Source organism: Gopherus evgoodei, chromosome 6 (assembly GCF_007399415.2).
Source record: "Gopherus evgoodei ecotype Sinaloan lineage chromosome 6, rGopEvg1_v1.p, whole genome shotgun sequence".
Lineage (NCBI taxonomy): Eukaryota > Metazoa > Chordata > Testudines > Testudinidae > Gopherus > Gopherus evgoodei.
In genome coordinates, this window is record NC_044327.1 from 135405115 (window position 1) to 135432938 (window position 27824).

The 27824-nt window shown below is 43.6% G+C and overlaps 1 protein-coding gene across 8 annotated transcripts in view; it reads left to right on the forward strand.

Annotated features, from left to right (window-relative positions):
• The window catches only part of UNC13B (unc-13 homolog B), a 402723-nt gene that overhangs the window by 208065 nt on the left and 166834 nt on the right, over positions 1 to 27824 (forward strand). For 3 of the 8 annotated variants that reach the window (XM_030566245.1, XM_030566249.1, XM_030566248.1), the window contains exons 2-3: positions 6495 to 9079; positions 26038 to 26060. The exons of 4 other annotated variants lie outside the window; for them this stretch is intronic. In XM_030566245.1, coding sequence (XP_030422105.1) covers positions 6736 to 9079; positions 26038 to 26060 — 2367 coding nt within the window. In that variant the 5' untranslated portion in view covers positions 6495 to 6735. Of the gene's footprint in view, positions 1 to 6476; positions 9080 to 26037; positions 26061 to 27824 lie in introns of those variants that run through there. One more of the 8 variants, XM_030566246.1, reaches the window with a different exon arrangement.

Here is a 27824-nt window from a genome sequence, read left to right on the forward strand (position 1 = left end):
AGCTGCCTCCCTCAAGTGCTGTCTTATCAAAACCTAAACCTTTTCTTGTCAATTAAAACGGAGCCTGCCAGTCTCCAGAGATAACGCTGCCAGCAAGGCTGCATGTAGCTTTTCCACACCACTCACTCAGACCCTGTCATTTGGGTCCTTATTGAAATCCTTTCAGCAATTAGTATATTTAAGATTCTGTAAAAATTCTCAGGAGGAAACAGTGTTGCAGCATGTAGAAGAGTGCTGGGGAGCGGTTGCTATGGCAGCCTTAACCATAAGATTCCTTTCTCTTGTTCATGTCAAAACCTTGCAGTTCCAAAGTGTCCTGCATTTCAGCTGGTATTTCTTTACATTTGCTAACAAGGTAACTTAGCAATTATTTCACTTCATTGCTTTTCTTATTTGTTAGTACAGGTAATACAGAACTTTAAGCATTTTCAAATACGTTTCATGTGAAGTCAGACACCGTGGCTCAGGGTGCATTCTGTGGGATTGCGCTGTTTTATGACTGTTCCAAAATACTTCTCCTCTGCAGGAATATGTTGCCCTCATTAGAGCCACATCACCACTCTAGTATTGCTGTGATCATCTTTCATCACATTCAGATAAGAGTCTTTTAACTGCATTGAGGGACTGTGAAGAGAGATTAGTCTTAAAGTACCAGGCTTCTGAAAATGTCTTTGTCAGATGAAGTGGGTTCCGAGGGGACATCCTGGCCCATACTAGTAATGGCTTAGCAGCGGCAAAAAATAGGCCCCATTCACTAGGACTTCTCTTTCCTGGAGCCATTCAGTGCTGCTGGAGAGATCCTGTAAAGCTGCTCCCCACCCTGTGCATGTATCCGTGTGGTGGCTGACAGAGGAACTGAGCTGGGGTGAAGTCAAAGCCACAGCTCCGCACAAGTTGCGGCGAGATCTTTTCCCTTTGGGAAGAGCCAAGATCCTCAGAGCTGCACTGTGAATGTCCCTGAATGTCAAACATGAGTCTCATCATTGCATCTATTCCTTTTGTTCTCTGGACCTTTTACACTCTTGCTTACCACCCCAGTGTGCTCACTGCTTTTGTCCCTCTGATTTTCACTCCTGCTTGTTGTGCTGTCATTGTAAATCTATAGAGCCAGAAGAACATTAATTTGTGGTATTCATACATGATTGGGAGACATTCAAAGGCTGAAATGGGAGCTAGGTATGCAACTCCCATTGGCTTTCACAAGTGTTAATTTGACCTCATTCCTCAAGATTTTCACTTTTTAAAAAGTTTGTCTTCATCCCTGTGGAGCTCAAAAAAACTGGAGAGATTTTGCTCAGACTTTGGGCAGAGGTGAATTTTTTGGTAAGTTTAAGTGAGTGACTCCCACCATATGCTGCACGAAGCAGAGTATCTATCTAAGAAGGGGCCCTGCTGTATCTAGAAAAAGGTCAGGGTGCAAGTATTTTCTCTCTTTAGAGACTAGGCCTCCTGTTAGTTGCCCTGGTGTTGGATCAGACAGTAGAGGTTTCAGGTGTGTCCTTCGGTTCAGTTCTTCATGATTTGGTCTTTGGTCTTATCATCCAGGTCTAGATTGGGTTCTCAGGAATCCAAGTTCCTTCTGATCTCTCATTTGCAGAGGCATAGGCTCATTCTTGGTTGCATTAGTTGCTGGCAAGAAATGGTCTTCTCATTTATAGTTCTTAAACTCCTTTGGGTGTATTTAGTCTGGAGTTGTGGCTGAGCTTGTGAGGTCTTATATTCCACTTGGTGGCATCTGTCTCTGATATGGTGGAGTGCACAGACGCTGGCATGGTGGTAGGGAATTGAGGGACAGTGGGAGATGGACATGGGGACACAGAGCCCACATTCTGATAAGATGGGGTGAATGGGAAGCCTGAGGGGGCCCACAAAGCCCCTGTCAATGGGAGATAAATGGTTTGGAGGGAGGGAGGAACGAGGGATACACAGAAGCATCTGGCATGAGGCAGGTGGTGGGAGGGTTGCAGAGAGTCCCTGAAAGAGGAGATGAGAGGGTGATGCACAGGGAGCACATGAGGGAGAATGGAGGGATGCAAGGAGCCCCTGGTGAGTGCAATGAGCTTGGCCTGTAGAAGCAACAGAATGTTTGATCTGCTAGTATCTTACCCCTTTCAGGCTTTCTTCCCAGTAGTAACCTTTCCTTGAATCCTCTGTTGGCCTCTGGATGAAACGAAAAGGCTTTACTTTCTGTGTTTCAGTAGGATGAAGTGGTGTATGAATTGTCTCTGAAACACACGAATGGAGTTGTCCCTCAGCTTGAGCAGACTTTCCTGTGTTCTGCTTTGGACACTTCATAGTAGTCTTTTGGGAAATACCTTTCACACATCTGTTCCTCCTGGGAAAAGCTGGCTAGTCATTACTGGTTCCCAGAGTCAAGTTAATTCCTTTCTTCCTTGCTTTGACAAATTGCCTCTCCATAATGAGAATCCTTCGGAATATCTGTAATTATACAGTTCTGTCATGTTTGCGCTGAACTGGCATCTGTGGAGCTATTGCAATCTCTTGAGTAAGGGTTTGTCACAAGGCCCAATCACCGCAGTTGGCTCCTGCTCCTGGCTGCTGTAGGGATCAGCTCTTTCCAGGTCCAGTGCTCCCCTTTTTGCTGCTTGCTGCACGCATGTGACTCAGGATGCTCTATCTTCGTGACTTGGCCTTCCAGCAAGTCACTATTGTTTTTCCCTTCCGGGGTATCAAAGTCTTTCCATACCAACAGTTTGAGGCAGTCTCCTCATGCACTGCCCTGAGAATGCCACTTTCTTAGTGGCTGGTAGGGGAACTTGAGCCCTCCTGCTACTCCAGGTTCCTTTCCAGTGACCCTATACCTGCATCGGTGGCCTGCTTTCCCTTAGACCCTGTTGCTCCTTCCCTGGACTCCTTTCTACAGCTTCTGGCTTTCCCCTCTCTGGGTGTACTAGCTCAGATGCCCTCCTCCCAGGGAGTAAGTGCAAACTACGGCACTCTGAAACATGTCTCCCCGCTCCCACAGAGTGACTGCACGCTACAACCCTGCAGCCTCTTTCTGTTGCCAGCTGCCTGGCTTTATCCTAACCCCGCTTCCTCTCTTCTCAGCTGGGCGCTGTGGTGACCATTCAGGGGATTACTTAGGCCACCTAATTCCACTCAACTATGGCCTACCTGGTTAATGGGCCCCTTCTCATCCTCATTAACCCCTTCCAGGCTGGTGTGGGATGAACAACCCATCACAATGCTCCACTAGAAAAAAGCCCCATATAATGAACTGCTGCTGTTCAGTGCATTGCAACAGTATTTCAGACACAGACAAATGAACTGAAAGCAAATTCCAGCTTACACTGTGTTTTTGGTATCTAAAGGAACAATCATTAAACTGCTGTGGCAGTGTTGTAGCTGCACGCAAAGGAACACAATGTGGTGGCCACCAAGCATAGTGAGGGAGTCCTTGCAACACAAAAATTCTTCTCCCTATTGTTCAAGAGAAATACTTTTACACTGCAGAAAATATGTAGAATTAACACCACTATCTGTGTATGATACTGTGGCTTCTTATGTACATGAGCCAAACTTTTGATCTTTACTTTCTTCAGCCCCACAGAGAGACTGATATTCTGCATTGTAAATCTCTGTAACTGTGTGCCTTAGTCATTTAAAAATTGTTAGTGTTTAAACAGATTATTCTTTTCTTAAGTGACCTGAAGAGGTAACTACATAATTGATGGGAAAATATAGGCTGAACAAATGTTCTTTCCTAGGTCAGTGCAGCTCCTTGACGGAGTAGTTAAATAGTAAAAAGAAAAACACTACATTTTTTATGGACTAAGGCCTGAACCCTTTCATTTTATTAAATCAAAACATTTCTTCCTAAGAAGGGTGCAAAAATATTTGGAAATGGGAGAACTTCAATCTTTCAGTATCACTCTGAATATCTATTCTCTTTGGAAATACATGTAACATTTTGGAATGAAAACTACATTGAATGTTAAATTCCACCTATGGAATAATGGGATTTGTAAACTGAAGTGCTGATACAACCTTAATTATGGCAAAGTGAATGCATCTAATTAATACTAAGGTGAGTGTTGGCAAGCATTGCTTTGTCCACATGCAAGGAATCCTCCTTCCTGAAGAAAAGCAGAAGGGTAAAACCAAAACATATTCATTGAAAATATTCAAAAATGGTTAATAAAAATGAGAATGTTGTGAAAAAGTGGACCAAATATTGTCGTGGGGTGTAGGTAGAGGAGGATGTATTATGGGAACGAGTTTCAGTAGCCCAGCTTCACTGTAGACATGAAGAGCTCTGGAGAGGTACTCTGTAAATTGAAATAAGTAAATACTTTTTTGATTCTTTTAAGATACATCTATCTAATGCTTCAATGAACTTTGGGTTTGCCCCTCAAAGTCTATGAAAGGGCTCCCACTGACTTCAGTGGACCTTGGGTCAGGCCCTAATACAGGCCGTAACTTCAGTGCAAATAAAACTCAAGCATTTTGGTACTCCTGTGGTTAGTACACTGTATAGCCACATAATGTGAAATATGTGGGGTCAGTTACTGGGCCCGCTCTCTTGGCTAGGAGTACTGCGGAGCTGGTACATGCTGCTCTCCTAAGGAAACTGGGTGTAGTGTGCTTGCAAAGACCCCCGGGGAAAAGCTCAGATTGTGATTTCCTATGCAAGCAGTTGCACCTGGTGCTGCTCAGCCAAATAGCATCAAAATGAAGCAAGAGGAGATTGGGGTCCCCTGTTGTGGATTGAATCATGTATGAGACTCATAACTGTTATGCCAAGGACGGAGATTTTGTTCTTGTGTAAAGGGTAGGAGAGGCTTGGGTTTACTCTGCTGGTGATTCTGAAGAAGAGGAGAAACTCCCTTTAGCTCTCCCTTCCCCTGCTTTTACAGACAAATTCTCGACTTTCTATTCAGATATAATGACGTTACTGTACACCTTCATTCTCAGAAACAGGTTTACATCATAAAACTGCACTCTGAAGACTTTATTTGTTGGTAAAAATGTAAATACTTAGGCAGTAGTTGGGACTTCCAGAAGCTGAGAGTGGATGACAGAGGATTGATCTCTCAATAAATTGTGCCGTTCTGTTCAGTCCCTCTGAAGCATCTGGCACCAGCCACTGTTGGAGACTGGAGACTGGGCTAGATGGACCTTTGGTCTGACCCAGTATGGTCATTTTTATGTTGTGTTCAGTAATTCATTTTGTGCTGTTTGGCCCAGTGCATTGTGGAATTATTTTTTGTTAAAAATAATTGATGGTTCTAGGGCTGAACATTTATTACAAAATGAGACATTTAGTATAGCTCCTCCACTGACCAGCTGTGCCACATATTGTCCTGATTAGAGCACCTGCCTAGGAGAGGAGGGATAGTACAGTGGTTAAGGCAGGAGACCTAGATTCAATTCCCTATTCGACCACATACTTTGTGATACCTTGGCCATGTCTCTCACTGCCTCGGTTCCCACCTATACAGTGAGGATGCTGAGGCTACACTAAGGCTTGTCTACATGGCAGGTCACTGCGCGGCATGTCAGAGTGTGACTCTACAGTGCACTAATGGCGCTCCGGAACTCTCAGCATGCTGCAGCAGTGTCCGTGAGGGAATGTAGCGTCACCCTGGTTTGCCACTCAGTACCTTGCTGTGGAGACAAGCCCCAGGATTGTGTGGTGCTCAGATATTACACTAATGGGGGTCAGACAAGCCGTACACAGATAATGTAGTGTTTGTTTCATTTCTCTGGGAAGGGTTCGATCCTGGAATAAAGTCCAGTGTAAAATCCAGAAAGCAGGATGATGTCGTTCTTATTCCAGTCAGCTCAGTCAGTTTGTTCATAAGCTGTATATGACATATGTTAAATGTAGGTTAACTTGAGAGCTTGTAAGTTTTGAGTGTTTCTTTAGCGTTACTTTCTTATTTTAACATTTATTACTGAAATAATGAAAAAGTTTTGTAGTCCCAAAGCTATCATCCAGTCTCTGCTGCTGCATTATGTCAACCTCGGTGATTTCCTTGGGGATTGCTGATACCGAGCACATTTAAACTTGATCTTTCTTCCCTTTGAAGCAAGAAAGGATGAAGATGGTGGGCCTAGGGAGAAGGGACACCTGCAGAGAGAGAATCCTTAGTATTTTGTGACAGAATTTTGTATTCAGAAGGGATAACTGCATAGAAAGGGTAGCTACTTTTGTGAGATTTGCAGTTGTAGCCATAAAAAAGGCATGGTCACACACTGACTGGTCAGAGGGCTTTGGGTTCTTTGGTATTTTTTTTACCTCCTTGTGGAAAGGGAGGTAGGGGGGAGATATTGTTGCTTTATTAAAGAATGCCTCATGTGGAACTGGTTATCATTTCAGCAGCTGAAATAAATGCATTATGGTAGGAAAATTTGAACGAGTAGATCCTCTTTCTGACTGGCTTTATGTGGACGCTACTACTTTTTATTATATGCTGAAGATAGCCTTGTATTTTCTGACTGGAATGCAATATTTTCCCCTCTTTTGGTAGCTGCTTCATGAAAGAATAAACCTGGATATGAGTGTGCGCGTCGGGCAGTGATTGATGTATGCTTGTACTGCTGTATTTCACTATGAAGAAACACAGGTGCAGCTGCTGCTGATGTTTGTTAGCAGTAGACTGAAAAAGCCAGAACATGAGATTCCTCTTCTGCACAGAAAATCTATTGTAAAAACACTTGGCGAGGAGGCAATTCAAGAAGCAAAGATTCCGCTTGTATCTGAGGGAGAAAATGAAGAGACTTCTGCAAGGCCAAGTAAATGAGATCTCAGTGAGTCAGAGTCACCAGCTTTCCCCAGTAGAAATTGAAACAGACATGTTTCTTTGTGGGATAAAGAGGAAATCCACAAGCACTGAATTTTCTACCGTTGGAGTGGGCTTTGCTCAGGACAGGAGAAATGGTTCTGGGGACGTGAGTGATGTCTGTGTTGGTGAGGTGGAACTTAACTGGGATGGCTGTGTAAAAATACCATGCTCAGTTCAACAGAATCAGCAAGACTTAGTGGGACTATCCTCTGAGGGTACTATGCAGCCTGTTTGCCAGAGCAAGGGTGTAATATCTGAGGGGCAGGACCTTTCTACCCTTAGTATTACCATGAGCTGGAGAGAGAGCACTGAGAATGAAAATAAGCTTCCAACATACAACAATAATAGCCTTCCGTCAAGAGACCATTCTGCAGATGTGATCGAGTACATTGTGAAAGAGCTACAGGGGATAAGTCGCATCCAGACAGAGATTGCAGAACTCCGGCAACACCTCACTTTGATAAAAGGCTCAGTGGATGAAGTGTCCAGCTGTGTAGACACGGTCTTGAGTGAGATAGAAGGCTTACAGAGTGGTTCCACTGCCAAAACTTCTCATGTCGCACACACTAAGGAGTCGTACAGAGCTGTATGCAAGGAAGAACCAGTGTTGTACTTTTATGGTATCCCAGAACAAGATGGTGAAAACACTATGGAGCTCATTTGCAGCTTCTTGTCTGAGTACTACTGCTTCAATGGTATCCAGTGTAGTAAGTACATAAAAGATGCTTATAGGTCAAACGCAACTTCAGGCAAACAATTAGTACCAAGACCAGCAATTGTGAAACTTGCAAACCCTGAACAAAGAGATTTCATTTTACAGAAGTCTGTGCTCTTGCAAAGCATGGGGGTCAGGATTGTTGCTAGCGAAGAGCAAAACCAACAGACTGGCCAAAGGGGCTGCCGAGCGGATCCACTCTCATTACTGCAGCCTGGCCTCAAGAAAAACCACTGGAGCTCTCTGAATTGTGATGAAGAGGCTCAAAGAACTGGTGACGATGGGCACCTCCAAACTGAATCTTACCAGGTTAGGTACAAAAACACAAGTAGGAAAACACAGTGTCTAGGGGAGAGAGTTGGTTTTACACGAAAGTCAACCTTAGCTAAGAAAAGTAACTTGATCTCTGAACTCAAGGTGAAAATGGGGCAAGTATCACAAATTATAAACAGCTGTAATGAGCAAACTTCACAAAAGAATGACTCTCCCCTGCCTGTTCTCCATGTTTCCCACACACCTCAGCAAACTCTTCAGGTGACTCGTTTGTCCAAAACAGATGAAGGAAATTCCTACTACTCCCCAGAGACCTCAGATCATGCCAGCCATATACATGCTTTATGTGATGGAGGAGAACCTGGGCTTGACACTGAAAATGTGACTGAGAACTGCTCTTCCCCTTTAGAGGAGGATAAAGCTGAGGAAATAACTACAGGAACAAATGAAATCGACTGTAACACCATGCTTGAGTTCCTCAGTACGGAGCAAATAAATCTTCTCTTGGAAGATCAGTCTATGGGTGCTACAACTGTAAGCAGTGTTCACACAGCAGATAAACTAGCTGATAGCAGTGATACTCTGAAAGATATGGTCCAAATAGATCTGAATGACCAAGATCAAACTGACCAAGTCTTTAGGGATGTGTTAGAAAATTCCCAGTATTTTCTTGACCATTCCCAGGATAACATTGATCTTGTGGACATGAAGTTTTATACTAACAAACTTGGGAAAGCTATTCATCATTTTAGATCTGCTCTACAGGTGGTGTTTCACAAGCTGGAGACCAGTGACTCTGAAGTCCTCCTGGAAAATGATACCAGCTTCCAAATGGAACGTGATGGTAGACTTATGCTGAGTGGTGTAGGTGTCTGTGGTAGCTCTGATAACTTTACAGAAAGCCCGCCCAGTCAGTCTTCCGGCCAGGCCATCACATCTGCGAACAGTGAAGCCGTTCAAATGCAATTTGTTCCTTCCAGGCTTCCAGCTGCCCCTCGTGAGTCTCCTGTCCCTGGTCTGGTGTTGAGTTCTGACTCGGAGATTTATACTGGACAGTCCCTACCTTCTGGTGAGATGGTGACAGATGCTAGTTGTCTTCCTGAGCAAACAAGGGAGTGCAGACCCATGAGCCTTGAAAAGGTGTGTGCAGAGACTATCTACCTGAACAAGTGCATCAATAACTTCAAAAATGTGCTGAGGGAAAAAAGACAAGTGCGTAGGAGACTTTTAAAGGACCTAGACCAGGAAGCAAGCTCGATTTCAACCGATGAAATGAATTCAGGTATATTAAAAATTTTTTGTCTAAAGTCTACTATTACTATAGCTGGATATGCAATATTTAATTCAGTGGCTGAACAACTTATTAAAATGCTTTATAGGTGATTTGTAAATGGTTAGCTACAAAGTACATATGATGTAACAATACTGAGTCAATTAAAAAAACAAACAAAATCCCCCCAAAGCAATCTATACATATGCTAAAATTCAAACTATGTAATAGTGCATTACTGAAGTTGCTGTAAAATTGAATACAAATGATCAGGCTTCATATTATTTTTGAGGACCTAGTCATGTATCTCCAAAATAGCAGGTGTTTTGGGTTTCTTTGTATTTTGTCATCTTCTGTGACCAGGTTCTTTCCCAAGTTGCAGTGGTTACAAAATCCAATAGGAAAATGTTTCTCAGCTATCAGTAATTAGACTTGCCAGGTTCAGGAGTGGAACCGTTTAGTAATGAATCGGTCCACGCTTCTCCAGGTGGCTCCATCAGTGATTAGTAGAATAGTAAATGTTAAACTAGCCCCTACGTACCATGCTTACAGTGAAATGTGCATGGGTAGTATGTTTTCACGTTTCTGTAACTTTTCTGAAAGATCTGTCCATGAGATGAGACCCCAGGGAAACAGTCCACTCTTGCTAATAGGGATTTGGGATCACTAATATAGACAGACTGTTGCAAATGCATTCAATATTCTGTTGGTTTGATCTCCTCTGGTGCAGCGTTAACACCAACTGTGGTAGCCAGATACAGGAGCCTTCGCCTAGACAAGTATTGCTGGGGGAGCTGAACTGGTGGTAGCAGTGGTAGGGATTAAAAATAAAACTCTTTAACGTAGACAATGACCATGGCTTTGAGAGTAAGATTGTAAATGTAACCAGTACCAGAGATCGAAAGTAAATAGAGAATAGTGTTGACTAATGGTGCCCATGCTGTCCGTGTATTGAATAAGTAATGTCTGTGTAAATCACTATAGTGCACTCAATTTCCTCACTCTTGGTTCCCATGTAAGACTGCATTATGTTTGGAAGTGTAGGTAATGAACATACAGAGTCAAATCCTCAGTTGGTGAAAACTGGTGTAGCTGTGTTGACTTCAGTGGATCTATGCTGATCTGGCCCGTAGAGCTGACCTATTTTTGACAATGATCTGGTAAAACGAAGCCTTGCAATCCTCACTGTGTCCAGACCTCTAATCTAGTCTAGTTAGAAGTCGGGATAAACTTTCTTAACCTCAAATCATTATAAAGCCAGGGAAATGTCGGTGAGTTGTAGGGTGGAGGGGCTTTTATATTCCAGAGACTAATGGAGGCAGCATGTGTCTGAACCCTGTTATGAAATGCCTATTGATTTCCTTATTTTAAGTCATTGTGATTTATCTACAATAGCTTTTTTTCATTTTGACTTTTGTAATGTCATAAAAAACTGTTCAGAATAATCAGTACATAAGGAACTTAATGCTCATTCCCCTCCCAAAACAGCTCTCCCCCTCAAGTCTGAATTTGCCTGTAGCCTTGAACCATGTTTTTCCTCTATCAAAGCAGTTATCAATCAATACTTGACTTCAGTAGTAGGTCACCTTCTCAAATGAAGTAAATTACTCTGTTTTAAATTAATAATTCGCTTTTTTGTTTCATGTGTATTCTTTATTGGAGAATTTATTAAAACAGAATGTTGTGATATTTATTGCCTCAAAAAACTTTCAAGAGGACAGAGGGGAATATTTCTTTGAAAGATGTTTTCTAAAATTGTTAATTTTATTTCATACAAAAATAAATACCATACTCTTTTTTTGTTGTCACCTTTTTGGATTTCAAGGTGCTAAGGTGTACAGCATCTTCAGATCCAGAAAGTATGGGGAAGAAGGAGTGCTTTACAAATACAATTTATTTTATTATGTCTAACATTAGGATAGAACCAAAACATACAATCTTTAGTTCTGCTGGTTTTATTATATGCAGTTGTGCAACTAAAGTGTACGCAATTTCTGAAGCCTGTATCAGTATAGTATAGTATAGACTAGGACTTTCAAGTGATTAAAAAAATTAATCGTGATTAAAGAGATTAATCTTGTGATTAAAAAATAGAATACCATTTATGTAAATATTTTTGGATGTTTTCCACATTTTCAAATATATTGATTTCAGTTACAACACAGAATACAAAGTGTACAGTGCTCACTTTGTTTTTGATTACAAATATTTGCACTGTAAAAAAAACAAATTAAATAGTATTTTTCAATTCACCTCATACAAGTACTGTAGTGCAATCTTTGGCATGAAAATTAAACTTACAAATGTAGAATTATGTATTAAAAAAAACTGCATTCAAAAATAAAACTCTGAAAATTTTAGAGCCTGCAAGTGCACTCAGTCCTACCTGTTCAGCCAATCACTCAAACACATTTTTTTACGTTTGCAGGAGATAATGCTCCCTGTCCCTTATTTACAATGTCACCTGAAAGCAAGAACATGCATTCTCATGGCACTGTTGTAGCCAACATTGCAAGATACTTACATGGCAGACGTGCTAAAGATTCATGTGTCCCTTCATGCTTCAACCACAATTCCAGAGGACATGCGTCCATGCTGATGACGAGTTCTGCTTGATAACAATCCAAAGCAGTGTGAACTGACACATGTTCATTTTCATTGTCTGAGTCAGATGCCACCAGCAGAAGGTTAACTTTCTTTTTTGGTGGTTCGGGTTCTGTAGTTTCCGCATCAGAGTGTTGCTCTTTTAAGACTTCTGAAAGCATGCTCCACACCTTGTCCCCCTCAGATTTTGGAAGGCACTTCAGATTCTTAAACCTTGGGTCGAGTGCTGTAGTTATCTTTAGAAATCTCGCATTGGCATCTTTTGTTTTTTGTCAAATCTGCAGTGACAGTGTTCTTAAAACAAACATGCTGGGTCATCATCTGAGACTGCTAAAACATGAAGTATATGGCAGAATGCGGGTAAAACAGAGCAGTGGACATACAGTTCTCCCACAAGGAGTTCAGTCATAAATTTCATTAACACACTTTTTTAATGAGTGTCGTCAGAATGGAAGCATGTCTGCTGGAATGGTGGCCAAAGCATGAAGGAGCATACTAATGTTTAGCATATCTGGCACGTAAATACCTTGCAATGCTGGCTACAAAAGTGCCATGTGAACACGTGTTCTCATTTTCTGATGACGTTGTAAATAAGAAGAGGGCAGCATTATCTCCTGTAAATGTAAACAAACTTGTTTGTGATAGCAATTAGCTGAACAAGAAGTAGGACTGAGTGGACTTGTAGGCTTTGAAGTTTTGTTTTTGAGTGTAGTTATGTAACAAAAAAACCCTACATTTATAAGTTGCACTTTCATAACAAAGAGATTGCATTATGGTACTCGTATGAAGTGAACTGAAAAATAAACAAAAGAAGTAGTATAATTTTTACAGTGCAAATATTTGTAATAAAAATAATATATACTTTGATTTTTAATTACAACACAGAATACAAAATATATGAAAATGTAGAAAAACATCCAAATTGTTTAAATTTCAATTAGTAGTTTATTGTTTAACAGTGCAATTAAAACTGCAATTAATTGCAGTTAATTTTTTAATCGTTATTTTGAGTTAATTGTGAATTAACTGTGATTAATTGACAGCCCTAGTAAAGACATATTAGGCCATGTCTACATCTAAAATTTTGCAGCGCTGGTTGTTACAGCTGTATTAGTACAGCTGTATAGGGCCAGCGCTGCAGAGTGGCCACACTTACAGCAACCAGCGCTGCAAGTGGTGTTAGATGTGGCCACACTGCAGCGCTGTTGGGCGGCTTCAAGGGGGGTTCCGGGAGGAGAGAGCAAACCGGGAAAGGAAACCAGCTTCCCCGCGGTTTGCTCTCTCGGTCCCGGAGCCAGCCAGCAAACCGCAGGGAAGGAGACCTGCTTGCTCGGGGTTCCGGGACCGAGAGAGCAAACCGGGAACGCCGCGGTTTGCTCTCTCGGTCCCGGAGCCACCCAGCAAACCGCAGGGAAGGAGACCTGCTTGCTCGGGGTGCCGGGACCGAGAGAGCAAACCGGGAACGCCGCGGTTTGCTCTCTCGGTCCCGGAGCCACCCAGCAAACCGCAGGGAAGGAGACCTGCTTGCTCGGGGTGCCGGGACCGAGAGAGCAAACCGCGGCGAAGCTGGTTTCCTTTCCCGGTTTGCTCTCTCGGTCCCGGAACCCCGAGCAAGCAGGTCTCCTTCCCTGCGGTTTGCTGGGTGGCTCCGGGACCGAGAGAGCAAACCGCGGCGTTCCCGGTTTGCTCTCTCGGTCCCGGAACCCCGAGCAAGCAGGTCTCCTTCCCTGCGGTTTGCTGGGTGGCTCCGGGACCGAGAGAGCAAACCGCGGCGTTCCCGGTTTGCTCTCTCGGTCCCGGAACCCCGAGCAAGCAGGTCTCCTTCCCTGCGGTTTGCTGGCTGGCTCCGGGACCGAGAGAGCAAACCGGGAAAGGAAACCAGCTTGATTACCAGAGGCTTCCTCCTTCCACGGAGGTCAAGAAAAGCGCTGGTAACTGTCTACATTGGATTACCAGCGCTGGATCACCAGCGCTGGATCCTCTACACCCGAGACAAAACGGGAGTACGGCCAGCGCTGCAAACAGGGAGTTGCAGCGCTGGTGGTGCCCTGCAGATGTGTACACCTTCAAAGTTGCAGCGCTGTAACTCCCTCACCAGCGCTGCAACTTTCTGATGTAGACAAGCCCTAAGTGTTTAAATCCCAGTAGTAGGCAATGTGATCTGGAGGAAGGAGAGCGTGCTTGAGTGTCAACACTGTTGGACTTTAGTCTGACTGTGACATGGCTTACTTGGACAATTTTACATGCCCCTGCAGCTCCCTGCCTACATTTCCCCATGGGTAAAATGGGGATAATACAGCGTAGTGATGATGTAAAGATCAATCAGTGTTTGCACAGTGCTTTGCATATGTAAAGGGGCATCAAAGTGGTAAATTATTCTTACAGTTGCTCTAGTACATCAGGTGTAGTATGTGTTCTTGGTGCAGGAAACTGAAGTGTTTTAAGGGAGTATGAGTAAAGGAAGTGAAACTGGGAAGAAATCAGAGATATAGGGAGGAGCAGACTTTTGCAAAATATTCTGGAATATGAGGGCAAAGCTTGAAGTTGATGTGGAAGTGGAGGGGAAGCTAGTGAAGTGAGGGCGGGGAGGTAGAACAGGAGGAGAAGGGGAGAGGGGTTTGGCCCCAGTGTTTGGATAGCCTGGAGCCAGTTAAGGATAATGTAAAGAGGCCATGTTGGTTTGCAGTAGGTGAAGCGAGATGATGGTTTTGGCCAAGGTCTTAGAGAGGGTAGGAGAAAGTTAATCATAAAATCTGTTCCATTAAAATGGGATTGATCTGGTGTTTGTTTTCTCAGAAGATGTTATAATAGGGAAGAGGAGCTGCTCTGAGGTGCCATGATGCTCTGTCTCACTACCCATAGCTTATTATAGATTTCTGAGGCAAACCCTCTTTTTCAAGGTCACCATACTCGGAATGCAGTGAAATGTGCCTTTCCAACTCATGATGCCAGTTGACATCTCATTTTAAAAATAAAATGTTTTTCTGTTTTTACAGTCTTTATAACTGTCTAGGTCAGCTCCACTGGTGACCTAATCCCTCCTGCCTGCCTCTAAGCAACTCTGACCTTGAATTATAGTTGTTTATATCTTAGTCTGAAAGTTTAGTTCAATATATTTAATAGAGACAGCTGGTAACTATGCAGTGAAGGAACAGAAATAACCTGGAAGGTATTAATAAATCATTGTGTGTTCTGATGAAGGAATCATTGGTATAAAGGTTTAAATTACTTAGAGTTGTAACCAAATGCAAATTACCTGAACAATTTAGAACGTGACAGATATATCTAAATAGTGATTGTGTTTCAGCTGAATTTGAATAAAAAGAAATATCTTCTGACAAATTGAGGTAGCTCAAAATTGAACAAGTCTGTTGGATGGAGTTCTGTGGGGGTAAGAGTTGAATTAAGTATTAATTTTTGTTGATGTCTTGAGGACAAATAATTCTAGGCAGGGCTGGTAGCATTGCCTTTTATTAAGGGTGTCTGACGCTTCCCATTAAATTACTTGGTTTTCAGTTGTTTATAATTTTGCCGAACATTCAGCTAGTTTGACTGATATTTTCCATGCCAGGTGTCTGCCTGAGGCTAATGATTTATTATTTTTAAGCCAAAATGTTCAGCCTTTTCCAAGAATAAGACTGGTTGAAAATACATTTTGCCCACGTTAAATTCTGACATCTTTTTCTGTTCGATTGCCACATGTTGTGTAAGTTGTCAAGGGGATGGCTTTTGTTTCTGGGAAGTACCTATTCCCATCCCCATTTAAAAACAATCCATTCAACAACAACAAAAAACTGTCCAAATTTAGCCAACTTATAGGCCTTTGAAAAACTCGAGTTCACACATGCTCAGTAGAGCAGTTATATTTTAGCGACTAAATTCCCCCGGTTCCCTCTGCACTGCGCCATGCTCCTGCCCCAGGGCTGAACCGGATTTTCCCTGCCTTTGCAGCTGTGGGCTGTGCCAGGTCCAGGTCTGCAGGGCCGGCTTTAGGAAGCGCGGGGCCCAATTCGGACATTTTCGGTGGGGCCCTGGCAGGGATGACTTAAAAAAAAAAAAAAAAAAAAAGTCATTCCCTATAAAAAGTTTGATTTCAGGGATGTGTCACAGTATGTATTTTTTGTACCAATAGGGTTACCATACGTCTGTATTTTCCCAGGAGGAATTTTTAAAATTTAAAAAATCCCAGATGGCAATTTAAGAACCAAAAAGCCTGACATGTCTGGGAAAATACGGCTGTATGTTAACCCTACCTAAAGTTCTTTTTTAAAAAAGATGGGCCTGAACTAGAAATGAGCTCTGTTTCACATGTATGTGGGTCCCTGCCACTCCCTGGGGGTGTGTGTGCACATGTGTGGGTCCCAGCTGCTCCCTGCCCCCCTCATTGAACCAGGTGTGCAGGGTTACTGCCCTGGGAACTGAAGGGCACCAGTGGACTTGGGGCTGGCTGGAGGCAGGGCAGGGGCTGGCTGGAAGTAGGATCTGGCTGCAGGCAGGGCAAGGGGTGTGGGACTGGCTGGAGACAAGGGGATGTGGGGTGGGGTGGGCTGGCTGGCTGGCTTCAGGCAGGGCCACAGCGGTTGCGGCAGGGGTTGGCAGGGCTGGAAACAGAGGAGTGCGGGACTGGCTGGCTTCAGGTAGGGGGGTGTGGCAGAGATTGGCTGGAGACAGGGCAGGGGGTGCGGAACTGGTGCAGGCAGAGCAGGGGGTGCGACAGGAGCTGGCTGGAGATGGGTTGGCTGCAGGCAGGGGCTGCAGGGCTGGCTGGAGACGACAGGGGATGCTGGGCTGGCTGGAGACGGGCTGGCTGCAGGCAGGGCAGGGGGTGCGGGTACAGGGGGTACAGTCCACCCTGTACGGTGAATGCCCCCTCCTCCTCCCTCCCCCACCGCGGTAGCAGCAGCAGCAGCCCAGGGCTTGGGGGCTACTTAAAGGGCCCGAGGCTTCCCTGCTTCCACTGCCCTGGCCCTGTAAATATCCACAGGAGCCCTGGGGAAATGATGGGGCTCCCACGGCTATTTAAAGGACCAGGGCAGCAGAGGCAGCTGGAGCCCCAGGTCCTTTAAATTGCCCCCTGGGGAAGCCAGACCACCCCAGTACAGCACACGGGCTCTTGACTGTACACTGTACTGGGGCTTGAGCATGGGGCTCTCTTAGGGGCGGGGCCCAATTCCGGGGAATTGGTTGAATTGGCCTAAAGCCAGCCCTGCAGGTCTGGGCACCTGAATTAACAGCAGGGAGCCTCTGTCCTTGCTCTAAATCAGCAGTTCTCAACCGCGGGCCTGTGGCCACCTAGGGGTCCGTGAGCCCTTTCGGGGGGCCGCGGATCCCCACAGCTGAAACTCGGTTCTCTCAACCCCCCCATTCCTGCCAAGAACAATGTTGGTGCTAAAGTCAGGAGCCACACTTGTATCGCCCTTGGCCCGTACACAGCTCCAAGCTACCCCCTGCTCTCACACAGCACCTAGCTACCCCCTACCTGCATCCTGAGCTTACCCCTGTCTGTGCATAGCCCCTACCTACCCCCTCCCTGAACCCTGAACTACCTCCCCTGCTCGCACACAGCCCCTAGCTACCCCCTCCCTGCACCCTGAGCTACCCTTCTGCCTGCACACAGCCCTTAGCTACCCCCCTCATCCCTGAGCTACCCCCCTGCTCGCACACAGCCCCTAGCTTCCTCCTCCCTGCACCCTGAGCAGTTTTTTTTTAAACTTTTTGAACTGAGTCCCCGCTTTGAACTATATTTTTGCTTGCGTCCCCCCACAGCCCAGACAGGCTAGGTGGCCTCCTGCATGAGTCAGGGTGGAGGTGGCGCTCCCTCCCTGGACCCTGCTGTGTGGCACTGGCTTGAGCCCCACCAGCCCTTGCCCCCTCTCCCAAAATAGAAATAAAACTAGGCCTATGCCCAAGGGTGCCCCCGGAGCCCTGCACTCTTCTCCCCCTCCGCCCTTTGCCAGGTCCTGGTGTTTTTATAGCATGTTGAGGGGGGCCTCAGCAAGAAAAAGGTTGAGACCCCCTGCTCTAAATGACTCCTTGCTGGGCCCAGGCAGCATGGAGGAGGAAGCTACCTAATTTGAGTGTAGAGGAGACAAGAGATGGACCTGTATGGGGAGAGGGGGAGAGTAGGTTGGCATAAGGAGTGCATGTGTGTAAACGGGGGCTGGCTGGGCAAGGAGATTGAATGCAGAACTAGTGGGGCAGGGGAAGGAGATGAGGGGAAATGAGGTGCAGAGGAGAACTGAATGGCTGTGCAAGGAGAGAGGGACTGGAATGAGAAGCTAGGGCTGGGGAAGAGACGGGATTCGTACAGGGACAGATTGGAGGGGTGAGCAGAAGATGCTGTGTTTGGGGAAATAGGTATAGACTCTTCTGCCCATCAGTGCACACTCTTCTCCAGAGCCTAGAATGCCCCCCCGCCCCCAAAATAAGTTCCTGAGCTTGGCCATTCCTCTGCTGTCAGTGTCACATCTCTCTCTAGTGCTGATCCACATAATGATATAACCTAGCTTGAATATATCACTTCTTATGTGCGTGATACAGTCTTAATTCCATGATCACGTACTGTTTTTTCCCCTTCACCGGATACCTGCCTCGTTCAGTGCACAAGCTGACTGGTAGTCTTTTATAATGAACAGCTGTTCAATATTTTGGCTTTTGTTTTCTTCTGGTGGTTCAATGTGCGGCCCCAGACCTCATTTGCTGCACATTATTTAAACCCCGCTCTAAAGACAGAATTATTTATTTCCTCATGGGCTGTTCTACAGCATGCATCGCTATCCTAGAATCATCAGGGTTGGAAGGGGCGTCCGGAGGTATCTAGTCCAACCCCCTGCTCAAAGCAGGACCAATCCCCAACTAAATCATGTCTGAGGGTTTCACAAACATTAATCTATCGTCACAACACCCATGTGAGATGAGGGGGCATCAAACTCAATTTAAAGATGGGTAACTGAGACACAGAGATTAAAGTCAAAAGTGTATCCTAATTTTGGTTGTCCAATCTGAGATCCTTCAACCCTATTTTTCTGAGTACCTAGCATTATATCGCCCTTTTATATGTTCAAAGCACAGCTCCCATTGACTTCAGTTTCAGCTGAGAGTGCTCAGCACATCAGCAAGTCAGACACCAGGTCTCAAGTCAGGCATTCAGAGAATGAGATGCGCATAATTAAGCCTATGTTTTAGTCACGACAGGTCACGGGTAGTAAACAAAAATTCATGGTCCATGACCAGTTCATGACTTGTAGTATATACCCCTGACTAAATCTCGTGGGGGTAGGAGGGAGGGACGGTCTAGGGGGCACCACAGGTGCTCAGGGGCTGTGGTCCAGGGGCCGCTGGGGGTGGGTGAAGTGGCAGCATGCGGCTCAGGACCCCTGCTGGTGCTGTGGGGAGGAGGGTTGGCAGGGCTGGCAGGCTCCCTATCCAGCTCCTCACAGCTCTCCAGAAGCAGTGACATGTCCCTTCCTCAGCTCCTAGCTCCATACACTGTCCAGGCGGAGCACTGGCTTCGCAGCTCCCACTGGCCAAGAGCTGTGGCCAGTGGGAGCTGCAAGGCCGGTGCCTGCAGGCAGAAGCAGCACATGGAGCTAAGAGCTGAAGGAGGGACATGTTGCTGCTTCCGGGGAGCCGCCCCAAGGAAAGCACTGCCCAGAGCCCTCTCCCCATCCTGCGCTTCAGCCCCCTAGCCCTGAGCGCCCTCCGACACCCAACTCCTGCTACTTGGGGGGGCGGTGGCCAGAGACTGCCCCAGCGGTGACCATTGCGGCTGGACCAAGGGCTGCTCAAACTGCTCAGGTGGCTCTTGGGTCACCACTACAGAAGTCACGGAGGTCCTGAAAAGTCACAGAATCCGTGATAAACTTGTGGCCTTTTGTGTAATTAGTGACCATCTGTGAAAAGTTGGGTGTAAGTGACTCAACTAGCATCACATAGGAATAGAGCTGTGTGTCATCTTTTGACCAAAACTTTTTTTGTCGCTACTTAAAAAATGTAGGTTCGAGTCAACTGAAGCAGTTCATGAATTCAGATCAATTCATGCATATGTTTCTTTTAGGGTGGGGGGGACAGGAAAAAAAATCAACGTTTTGTTTTGGCAGTTCTGAAACAAAACATTGATTTTACAATTTGAAATGCCTTTTTTCATTTCTAATTTTATTCAACTTAATTGTTTTTTATGGAAAAACTTAAGAGATGAATAGAGATGCAATGTTTTGGATTGATTGTAATTTTTTGTTTGATATGAAACAATTTTTAGAGCTGTCAAGTGATTAAAAAAATTAATTGTGATTAATCGCGCTGTTAAACAATAGAATATCATTATTTAAATATTTTTGGTTGCTTTCTACATTCTCAAATATGCTGATTTCAGTTACAACACAGTGTGAAGCGTACAGTGCTCACTTTATTTTTATTGCAAGTATTTGCACTGTAAAAAAACGAGAGTATTTTTCAATTCACCTCCTCTGAATACTGTAGCGCAATCTCTTTTTCATGCAAGCTGAACTTACGAATGTAAAATTATATACAAAAAATAACTGCATTCAAAAATAAAACAATGTAAAACTTCAGAGCCTACAGGTCCACTTAGTGCAGCTGGTTGTTCCGCCAATCGCTCAGAGGAACAAGTTTGTTTATAATGCGCCTGCTTCTTGTTTACAGTGTCACCCAAAAGTGAGAACAAGCATTCGCATGGCACTATCGTAGCCGGTGTTGCAAGATACTTGCGTGCCAGATGCGCTAAAGATTCATATGTCCCATCATGCTTCGACCGCCATTCCAGAGGACATGCATCCATGTTGTGGACGGGTTCTGCTCGATAACATCCAAAGCAGGGTGGTCCGGTGCATGTTCATTTCCATCATCTGAGTCAGATGCCACCAGAAGAAGGTTGATTTTTTTTATTTTTGGTGGTTTGGGTTCTGTAATTTCTGCATTGGAGTGTTCCTCTTTTAAGGTTTCTGAAAGCATGCTCCACACTTCATCCCAGTATCCCCCTCAGATTTTGGAAGGCACTTCAGATTTTTAAACTTTGGGTTGAGTGCTTTAGAAATCTCACATTGGTACCTTCTTTATGTTTTGTAAAATCTGCAGTGAAAGTGTTCTTAAAATGAACATCATGTGCTGGGTCATCATCTGAGACTGCTATGACATGAAATATATGGGAGAATGTGGGTAAAACCGAGCAGAAGACATACAATTCTCCCCCAAAGAGCTCAGTCACAAATTTAAACACAGTTTTTTTTTTAATGAGTGTCGTCAGCATGGAAGCATGTCCTCTGGAATGGTGGCCGAAGCATGATGGGGCGTACGAATGTTCAGCATATCTGGTACATAAATACTTGGCAATGCTGGCTACAAAGGTCCCGTGCGAACGCCTGTTCTCAGTTTCAGGTGACACTGTAAATAAGAAGCAGGCAGCATTATAAACACCCAATCACTAAGACCAACAAGTTTTAACAAAAAATAGGACTGAGTGGACTTGTAGACTTAGTTTTACAGTGTTTTGTTTGAGTGCAGTTATGTAACAAAAAAAAATCTAAGATGTACTTTCACAATAAAGAGATGGCACTACTATACTTGTATGATGTGAATTGAAAAATACTATTTCTTTTGTTTTTCATTTTTGTAGTACACGTATTTGTAATAAAAAATAACATTGTGAGCACTGTACACTTTGCATTCTGTGTTGTGCTTGAAATCACTATATTTGAAAATGTAGAAAAACATCCAAATATTTAATATATTTCAATTGGTATTCTATTTAACAGTGCAATTAAAACTGCGATTAATCACAATTAATTTTTTTGCGTTAACTGTGATTGACAGCCCTACAATTTTTAACTTGTTTTTTTGATTCACTGAAAATTTTTTAAAACACTTTATTTTGGGTACACCCCAAACTAATTGAAAAAAGAAATTCTGTTTGGCCACCAAACCAAAAAAAAAAAAAAGGGGGGGGGTTATTTGCCCAAGTCTACAAGGAACTCCGTGACAGACGGGGATAGAATCCCGTATTCCAAGGCTACATTTAGTTATCTTAACCATGAAACCATCCTTTCTCCTCCTTCAATCCCATGTCTTATTCATTACACGCATTCCATCTTTTGTGGCAAATGAGGCAGGGGTCCTACAGACACCAACATCCCTTCACTGCACAACTTGGATTTATCTCCAGAAGCTGGTCCATTCTGTGTACTGAATGAGGCACTGATCCTGTAGAAAAAATAATTTGAGATCATGTAATTAGAGGTTTTATCATAATGCATGTGCACTAAAGAGCCAAATAAAGGCAGCTTAATTCTAGAATTTACTAGCTTTTGAGTGCTTGAATTTGCAACCTTTAATAATATTTGTTTAATAGTTCTATGTATGTAACATATATAGTTATCCTCTCTGTGGCCCAGTAAGAGCAACAAATTAGTCCAGCTGTTAGAATTGGTTACTCCAATTTTCTCAGATTACTAGCGGATCAGGTATGATATTTTAGAACGGCCCAGTGTCTTTAAACTTAGTGACATTTTAGCAATGCAATATACTTCGTGCCACCAGCTTGTGGCAACCAGCATCAATCCTGAAAACTGGGATGGTGATATTGTACTGTTGCAGTGTGTTACTGTGCATTGCCCGTGAAGATCAGCAGAGTTACTGTGTCTCAGTATTTTGAGGTGCAGATTCAAGGAGCTGGATAAATTCATATGCTCATACTGGTGTCCATCTTGGTTTCCATATCGTCAACATTAAGATAAAACCACCATTGAATATTATGCTTTTGAAGACTCTCATGATCTTATACACACAGATTTTTTTTAGCCATTCCATCAAGTGTAGTCGCTCAAACATAGCCTAAAACTAAATTAACATTTTATTTGAATTGAAATCTGTATAGAAGTCTGTTCATTAAATTTTTGTTGCAATATTTTGATTTTGTAGTCATACATATTCTGATCCAGAATCTCTGCTAAAAGTGTAAGTTTTAGCTGCATTCTTGCTTGTCATTTGCATAAATGATTTGACTTTCAGGGATTGAGTTGAAAGCAGCCTGTCTGTTTGAATAATATCTTAGTGATCGCACATATGTAATTACACCCTATATAAAGCAATTTTACAAATTGTTTTAGCGATTCAACTGATTGCCTCTAGTTGCTATGTGGACTTGACTTAGTGCTTGTTTTCTCTAAAGTCATTTGATTCCCTCATACAGACACAGAACTATTGCGCTGGAAGGTTTGTGAAATGGCTCTTTGTATGCCTATGAATCACTGTGAACTGGAAGTGCAAGTAGCAGCTAAGAGTTTGCGTGACTCCTGCATAACTTCACTAATGTTGGAATTATCTTTTAAAGTATGGTACTGCTTTCTTTTATTTTTGGGAGACTAGTTTCGCTGTAGGAAACCCTCAGAGTTTTTGTTCATTACTTAAAAACCTTATTAAAAACAGAAGTGGTCTTTGCTTAGAAAAAGTCACAAAAAAAGTAAAACTTATACCACGGAGACTGCCATTCTGCTGACAGACAAAGAGAAAGGGTAGGAAGAAAGGAAGACTTTGGTCTTTTCAAATCAAATGTATAAATACACAAAGACACCTACAGGAGTATACTCTAAGAAATTCCTCTTGAAGCTTCAGCTTTTCTGTGACCAAGAATGTCTCATTCCACAGTTGTTGCCATTTTCTGATTAACAGAAAAATTAGGAAAGGAGGAAGCACGTTTCCTGATTTCAGCATTTACTTTTTCCCATTTATAAAGTGCCTAGCCACTGATTAGAAAAGCATGGGAAAACAGATGAATCTTGTAACCTGCCTTGAAAAGGCCACCACTAGACGGTAGCAGACCCCATTAACCATCCTTAGGCTCTACCTAAACCCTCTGACATAGAATTTGTTCTGTCATTAGGATGAAGAAGCCAGGAAGTGAGGGGGGAGAAATAGGAAATGCACCTCCTTTCTGTGATAAATGGTGCAAGTTTTCTGTGTCCATGTGAAATTCCTGCTCCCTGTCTAGTAGTAAAGTAATACAAGCTTTGTTCAGTATCTTCATTAGTGATCTGGAGGATGGAGTGGACTGCACTCTCAGCAAGTTTGCAGATGACACTAATCTTGGAGGAGTGGTAGATACACTGAAGGGTAGGGATAGGATACAGAGGAACCTAGACAAATTAGAGGACTGGGCCAAAAGAAATCTGATGAGGTTCAACAAGGACAAGTGCAGAGTCCTGCACTTAGGATGGAAGAATCCCATTCACTGTTACAGACTAGGGGCCGAATGGCTAGGAAGCAGTTCTGCAGAAAAGGTCCTAGAAGTTACAGTGGATGAGAAGCTGGATATGAGTCAACAGTGTGCCCTTGTTGCCAAGAAGGCTAACGGCATTTTGGGCTGTATAAGTAGGGTCATTGCCAGCAGATTGAGGGATATGATCATTGCCCTCTATTCGACATTGGTGAGGCCTCATCTGGAGCACTGTGTCCAGTTTTGGGCCCCACGCTACAAGAAGGATGTGGAAAAATTAGAAAGTCCAGCGGAGGGCAACAAAAATGATTAGGGGGCTGGAGCACATGACTTATGAGGAGAGGCTGAGGGAACTGGGATTGTTTAGTCTACAGAAGAGAAGAGTGAGGGGGGATTTGATAGCTGCTTTCAACTACCTGAAAGGGGGTTTCAAAGAGGATGGATCGAGACAGTGTTTTTAGTGGCACCCAATGACAGAACAAGGAGTAATGGTCTCAAGTTGCAGTGGGGGAGGTTTAAGTTGGATAGCAGGAAAAAATTTTTCACTCAGAGAATGGTGAAACACTGGAATGGGTTCCCTAGGGAGATGGTGGAATCTTGTTCCTTAGAGGTTTTTAATGTCAGGCTTGACAAAGCCCTGGCTGGGATGATTTAGTTGGAGATTGGTCCTGCTTTGAGCAGGGGGTTGGACTAGATACCTCCTGAGCTCCCTTCCAACCCTGATATTCTATAATTCTTAGTTATGCAGGAAAATGGCAGCATCCTTGCAGACTGAGAAAGTGGAAACTGCCTGCTGTTCTGGACCCCCTTTTGAAAGGCATATGTACGTCGGCCAGGATAGAGCTCTAGCCTGCTGTGGCATGGGGAGAGGAGCACTGCACCCAAACATCCTCAACCTTCCATCCCACCTTTGCTGGAAGAGATCTTTACTGGCTTCTGCTGCTTCATTGCACTGCCACCCCTTGTGGTTGCACTCTTTGTAAGACACCAGGTGTATGGTCCTCAGAGATTCCGAACTTGTAATGCTTCCCGTCCCTGAAAGCACCCCGGAATGTATTGCGCAATGGTGCTTACCCTGCAGAACTCTGAATCGTTGTTGCAAGTCTTGTGTTGGGCGTGCAGATAGGGGATGGGAGCTCTGTTTCTGTTTGCTGTATGAAGTAGGAGGCACTGGCCATATGAGTTGGTGGTGTTTTCAGGTGAGATGGGTAGGATGAAAGAGGGATGGAGAAGTGCAGCTAGGGGAAGATTGGGGGAAAGAGTAGAAAGAGAGGTGGGAATATGAAGGAATGTTGATAAATAACATAGCAGATTGATGGACTCTCTCTTTTACTCCCCCATGTTCACACATACAGATGTATTTACATACGTTTCATAGCGTAATGACCTCTGCAGTGGTTCATTCACGAGAGCCAACCTTTGGCAATGTGCTAATAGCTGATGGTGCCACCTAACTGAAAATGGTCTTCATGGAAAAGATAAAAGGGCCACTTGTAGCAAGCTCAATAATACTTAGGGAAGCTTTACTAGTGCACTTGCAGGCAAAATTCAATAACCTTACATCAGAAAAAAGTCATTGAAAAATGCAAGCTTGAAAAATGTTCACTATGGTTTTAATAGTTGGAACCATTTTACCCCTCTCGATTTTCTTCAGCATTCTGTTGCTTAGGCATTTGATCTAAATATAAGTAATAACAGAAGATAGACTTGTCCGAGGAATATGTCAAGTCAAGACTAATCGCCCTGGGAGTGTTGAAGAGGGTTTTCTCTTTTGGGCCTTATCTGGCAGACATGTAAAGCGTGTGATGCATAATTCTGAGAAGAAAATTGGATTATGAAAAAGTTCGTCTTTTTTAATGAAAGGGGAACTGAAGCCTTTTTGTTTGTTTAAAAACAATTTAATGTGCGTAAGAATGTGAACCCCAATGTTATAACTCTAATTAAAAATTTTCCACATTTTAGCTAAATAGACCTTAGTATGTAAATGTTCCAGACAAGCATATGAAAACCTTCCCACCGCACGAACAGCTCTTGAACTCTCAGCAAAAGTTTACTCCAGTTTTCAAAGCTCTGTCGCAAAGTCCATGGCAAAAATCTACTCTAATAACTCTGTTCTTCTCCTTCCTCTTTTCCTTTGCAGAAGGAAGTAGAGGAGAACTTCAGGTTATACATACAGTACATTCTAACCAGTGTGTCTCCTCCTTTTCTGAAGCTCCAATATGTGTGCATGCCCTGTCTAATTGTAACCAGTTGCTTCAGCTGAGGCTTTCAGATTCTTCCTGAGTTTAGCATGTTTTGGTTTTCAGAGGAATTGCTGCTAATGTGTATGAGCAAAGAAGAGTCTGTTCAGTGCGGGTTACCTCTAAGGAAAAAATATGCATATTTTATAGATTGAGAGATTCCTGAATGATACTCTGTGATCTGTGTATGTATACACAGGTGCAACATTAGCAAAGGGGAAGTCGTTCAATGTAAGTGTTTTATTGAGTGTTTTCTAGTGCTCCATTTACTTTCTGCACCTCTTGATAAATTGAGTGGTTCCCATCCACACACTCCATCACTAGCATCACTTCATTCATCTCAATGTTTTCTGTATCATTATTGCATTTAAAAGCTGAAACTACCATTTATCGGTAGTAATAACACTGGGGTCAAGCAATATGACATGAACTGGAATACAGGTTTGCTGTAGATTCCTTGGCTACTGTACTGTATATATTTTTCTTGGAATTAGTGTCTTGTGTTCCAATATACAGTGAAAAGGATACAACTGTGCCATCAGTACTTAGATGTATTTGCCAATCTGAAACAGTTTGCTCTCCGGTCACAGGACTTATGCTGAGATTTGCATCACAGCTTGCTGCCGTTCAAGTACAAAGACGGTATTGGGTTTAACTGTGTGATAAATATTTGAAAAATGTTTATTCCCCTCTTTCTCTCCTCTCCCCATGCTTGGTGCATTTATGGAGTTTTTCATGGAGTGTTGTGCAATTTCTTAGCTTATATTCTTAACTTCTAGTGCAGAGGAAATTCTGCCTGCCCTAAAAACCTTTCATTCTTGTTTCAGTTGCCATTTTGGTTTCCTTACTGTCTCACTGTGGGCTAGGTACTCGTTGCATGAATTGTTTTTCATTAGTTTGTGTCTTGAGTTAAACCGGTTTCCGGCAGCAGTCTGAACCTCACATGGTCATTTGGCTTGTATCTGGAACAGATCTCCCAGGTGTCATGTAGGTCCCCGAATTCCGAAGTTTGAGCTTTAAGCTTTAGCTTACTCACTTGTGCATCAGCTGCTTCATATTACTGCACATGGCAAGTAAAAAGTGAAATGTCTTGTATGTAACATTTTCGCTGAGATTAATCCTCTGTCATCTTCCTCCTTCCATGTAAAAGCATCCGATACCTGGCAGGCTGCTGAATCTTCCGCATGGAGAACTGTAATTGCCTGAAGTTGGCTATCCTCCAGCTGCCCCTGGAATGACAACCTTTCAGTCAGTTGTTTAAGCTGATGCCATTGTTGCATTACGGTGAAGCTTCTTTGCAGATACAGGGAGCATGGATGAAATAGTCACCTTCTGGGTTTTTGTAACTTTGAACGTCATGTAAAATTGAGTGAGTGATCAAGTCAGGTTAGTTGGAACCTTGGTCCAGCATTTTAATAACTGTGACCACTTTGCTCAGTCTGAGCTGGCCAGTGCCTCTGAGAACACATGCTCAGAGGTTCACTAGGGGTGCTGACACAGTCACTCCCATCCTAGCATCTTGGTCCTCCTGATTCTCACAAAAACAAATTTAGACATTGGCATTTTTTTTCAATGTTACTAATTTAACTTACTTATACTCAGGTAAGGACACATTTACAAAAATAATAATTTTAACCTTGGTGCTTCTTCAACCATTTATGTACAGTGGTTTTACATGTCAATATGG